Source organism: Bison bison, unplaced genomic scaffold (assembly GCF_000754665.1).
Source record: "Bison bison bison isolate TAMUID 2011002044 unplaced genomic scaffold, Bison_UMD1.0 scf7180017845624, whole genome shotgun sequence".
NCBI lineage: Eukaryota > Metazoa > Chordata > Mammalia > Artiodactyla > Bovidae > Bison > Bison bison.
Genome location: NW_011476197.1, coordinates 34,988 through 38,263, shown reverse-complemented (window position 1 = coordinate 38,263; position 3,276 = coordinate 34,988). Strand labels below are relative to the sequence as shown.

Genomic DNA, 3,276 nt, shown 5'->3' with positions numbered 1-3,276 from the left:
GGAAAGGTAAAGAGGCCAGGAAAGGAACAAAGCCTAGGAAATACATGTGAGGCACCAAGTGGAAGAAGAGAAATGGGAAAGGAAACTTAAGCAGGAGGAGCCGGCACTGGGAGGAAAACGCTCCGAGAGGGCGTTGACACGGAGCTGATCACAGGCCGCCGACCGGGCGTGCGAGGTGGGCATGGAGCCTGCAGCACACTGCTTTGGCAGGCCGACTGCTCAGGATGGGGGCTCCGACGCGGCCACTGAGTGCCAGCCTTGGTGCCAACCAAGCTGCATTTTGGGCAAAGGGGAGAGAGGACTGACGAGGGAGACCCTGCAACAGCAGGCTGATGATCGCTTCACTCTCACACCGATTTAGGAAGAAGCAAGGGGAGAAGACTGTGGGTAACTTGAGAAGGAAAAAAGTCCATTTAGCCATCCTCAGTGACTGTCAAAAACATTCTCCATCAAGATATCGGGTTGAATTTTAATATCAGTAAATTAGAAAGAAGAAAATGACTCTGGGTTACATCATTTTGGCTGTGTGATGGGATGTGGCATTTGGGCCTTTACAGCCTGCTTTATTATAATGCAAATGGTACATTCAACTACTAAGTACCTGATGCTTGGTCCACCTGGCCCTAACCACTCCCACCGTAGGAAACCTGACGTGTGGTTCATACACAGAAAGTTCTGCCTATTATCAGTTCAGTTGAGATGGATGACATCTCAAAATCCCGAAAAGCTAGTACATATTTTAAATATACTCACATAACTTGTTGCCTTCTTTGTCATAACCGTGGAGATAAATGCCACCAATTTCCAATAGCCACCTGGGAATGGAGGCTTCGGTCAGGTCTAAAAGGTGACAAACTTTAATGAGTAATTCTAACTCAGAGGTCTTTTAAAGAGAATACTTACAACATACAGATTACTATTATATAGTAGTTCTGGTACAGAAAACGATAAGGTTATTTTTTTAAAAAGATACAGCTTTTGCAAACATCTGGAAAGTACCTCTGATGATTAAAAAAAATATAGTGTTTCTTACTAAGTAGGAAAAAACTACATAAAGACAGAGATGAGAAAAATGGAAAAAATCCATTTCCTTTTACATGTTAGCCATTATGATGTGGACACATTTTCATGTTTTGATTTTATTTCTCATAATGATTTGCAAACAAATATCACTATTGGACAATTTCGGAAGAACATGGCAGTAAATATCCACATCATAGTCTCAGAGGTGATGTAAGAAATCACTATGGTTTCTCTAGTAAAATGTTTTAGTCTATTTTTCTACAAAGTCTGATAACCAGCAGAGGCTAACACATTTATAATCTTGGTACAGGTGGGAAATGCTTCAAGAAAAATAGCTAGATCCTTTAGCAGGAGGCCTGCTCTCTAGCAAGGTCAAGAACCAACACAGCAAGGCAGCAAATGCCAAGGCTTTTGTGTCATTCATCAGTACTGCCCTAAGAACTCTCAAAGATGTCTTTATCTTTCCTCAGCCCTCTCTCATCATATCTCTGCTACTGGCCACTAGAAACTAGCAATTCTACGTAAGAGAAAACTATTGTTGAGCTTAAGCTTTACCCCGTACTTAAACGACTTAGGAATATCAGGTTTACGTTTCTTGCTTGGTTAATGAATGCTCACTGTTCAAATTTCCTACAGTTTTTATATTTCCAATCAAATGATTTTTTAAATACCCTCCTTCTGATAGATTCCTTCTCCAAATATATGACTGGAAAGAGTATCTGTTCTGGATTTATTTGTTGACTATTTTGTATTAAATCTCCAGACTCAGTCACTCCAGAGTTTATAATCCTTACGGTCAGGAAACCCTTCTTTAAACCTCATTGAAACCAGTAGTTTCCATGACTTATTTGAAACTACTTTTGCTGGGAAAGATTGAAGGCAGGAGGAGAAGGGGATGACAGAGGATGAGATGGTTGGATGGCATCGCCAACTCGATGGACATGAGTTTGAATAAACTACAGGAGTTGGTGATGGACAGGGAGGCCTGGCGTGCTGCAGTACGTGGGGTCACAAAGAGTTGGACACAACTGAGTGACTGAACTGAAACCAGTAGTTATGCCAGTTTCTTCCTGTTAAATTTTTTAGGAGGAGAGAGATAATGGGTAACCTTTTCTGAAAAGAGGTCTTCATTACTACATAATCCCCTCTAAGATTTAAAACTCTTTTTTTTTCAGGGAAGGGGGTGCAATTTCAATCTAGAATTGGACCTTGAAATCAAAATGTTAAGAGGAGGTGGCTACAGGCATCCTTGGGGATAAGCTTGCATTTTGGGGATTCCCATTCATCTAGTAATTCCACATGGAGCACCTATTAACACAAGCAACCCTGGGAATAGAGGCAGACACCAGGCAACAAGTGAGAAAAACAGGCAAATAGTATCTCTTTTTCTCCAGGCTTGGTGGTAAAGATGCTGAGCTGCTAGTTTAATTAAGGTTCTAAACCAAAAAACTACAGAATAGGAGACTGTGCTGTTAGTGAAGAACGTGAGTGTGATTTGGCTCCTTGGCAATCTGATTTCCTTGTGAATAATCCTACTTTTAAGACTTATTTATAAGATGCTTCTCTCAAAGCGTTACTGGGTCTTTATAAAACCTCGTACCCTGATATTTATGATGACTGCCAAGAATGTTTCCAAATATGCTATTCGATACATGTAAAATAGTAACATTTATGCAGGGGAGGGATACAGTACACAGTCAAGGTTAAATTGAACAGCTTACCATTGACAGCCATTTCTTTCCTCCACTGAAAACTCTCATCAAGCATCTTCAGTGTTTCATCTATGACATTATGCCTCCAAGCCAAGTAACTCTCAACCCAGTTATCATCTTGCTGTAGTCTTTCAACATCACGTGAATCATACTTATCTGACTTATCTAGGGGAAAAACAGTAATAAATATCCATGTCAGATAAATTCTGCAGTGAATGATAACCAATACTAATACTAAAGGAGAAGAAAGACCCGAAGGATAAAGCTAAGCTATTTGAAGATAGACACAGGGATGCAGTTCAGATGAAAATGCAATTTAAAGGATTGATGGAATTTCTAAGTGTGACTAAAAGTTATCTAAAAATTGCAGCTTTATTTCAAGACAAGCCACCAGAGGTGTAAAAAAAAATAAGAACATAGTAAAATATTTTGCATAACCCTCTCTAAAACCATAAACGAAGATCTGGGAAAAGCAATTATGTTATCGGAACTTGAAGTCCTCACCCTAGTCAATGAAAAATGAACTTTTGTGTAAAGAAAT

At 39.8% G+C, this 3,276-nt stretch overlaps 1 protein-coding gene across 1 annotated transcript in view; it reads right to left on the bottom strand.

Moving 5' to 3' along the window:
* Nucleotides 1-3,276, bottom strand: part of LOC104985785 (motile sperm domain-containing protein 2-like) — a 41,237-nt gene that overhangs the window by 17,666 nt on the left and 20,295 nt on the right. Inside the window, exons 3-4 of the mRNA XM_010836140.1 lie at nucleotides 2,745-2,900; nucleotides 754-840 (exon numbers count right to left, since the gene is read on the bottom strand). Of these exons, the coding sequence (XP_010834442.1) occupies nucleotides 754-840; nucleotides 2,745-2,900 (243 nt within the window). The remainder of the gene's footprint in view (nucleotides 1-753; nucleotides 841-2,744; nucleotides 2,901-3,276) is intronic.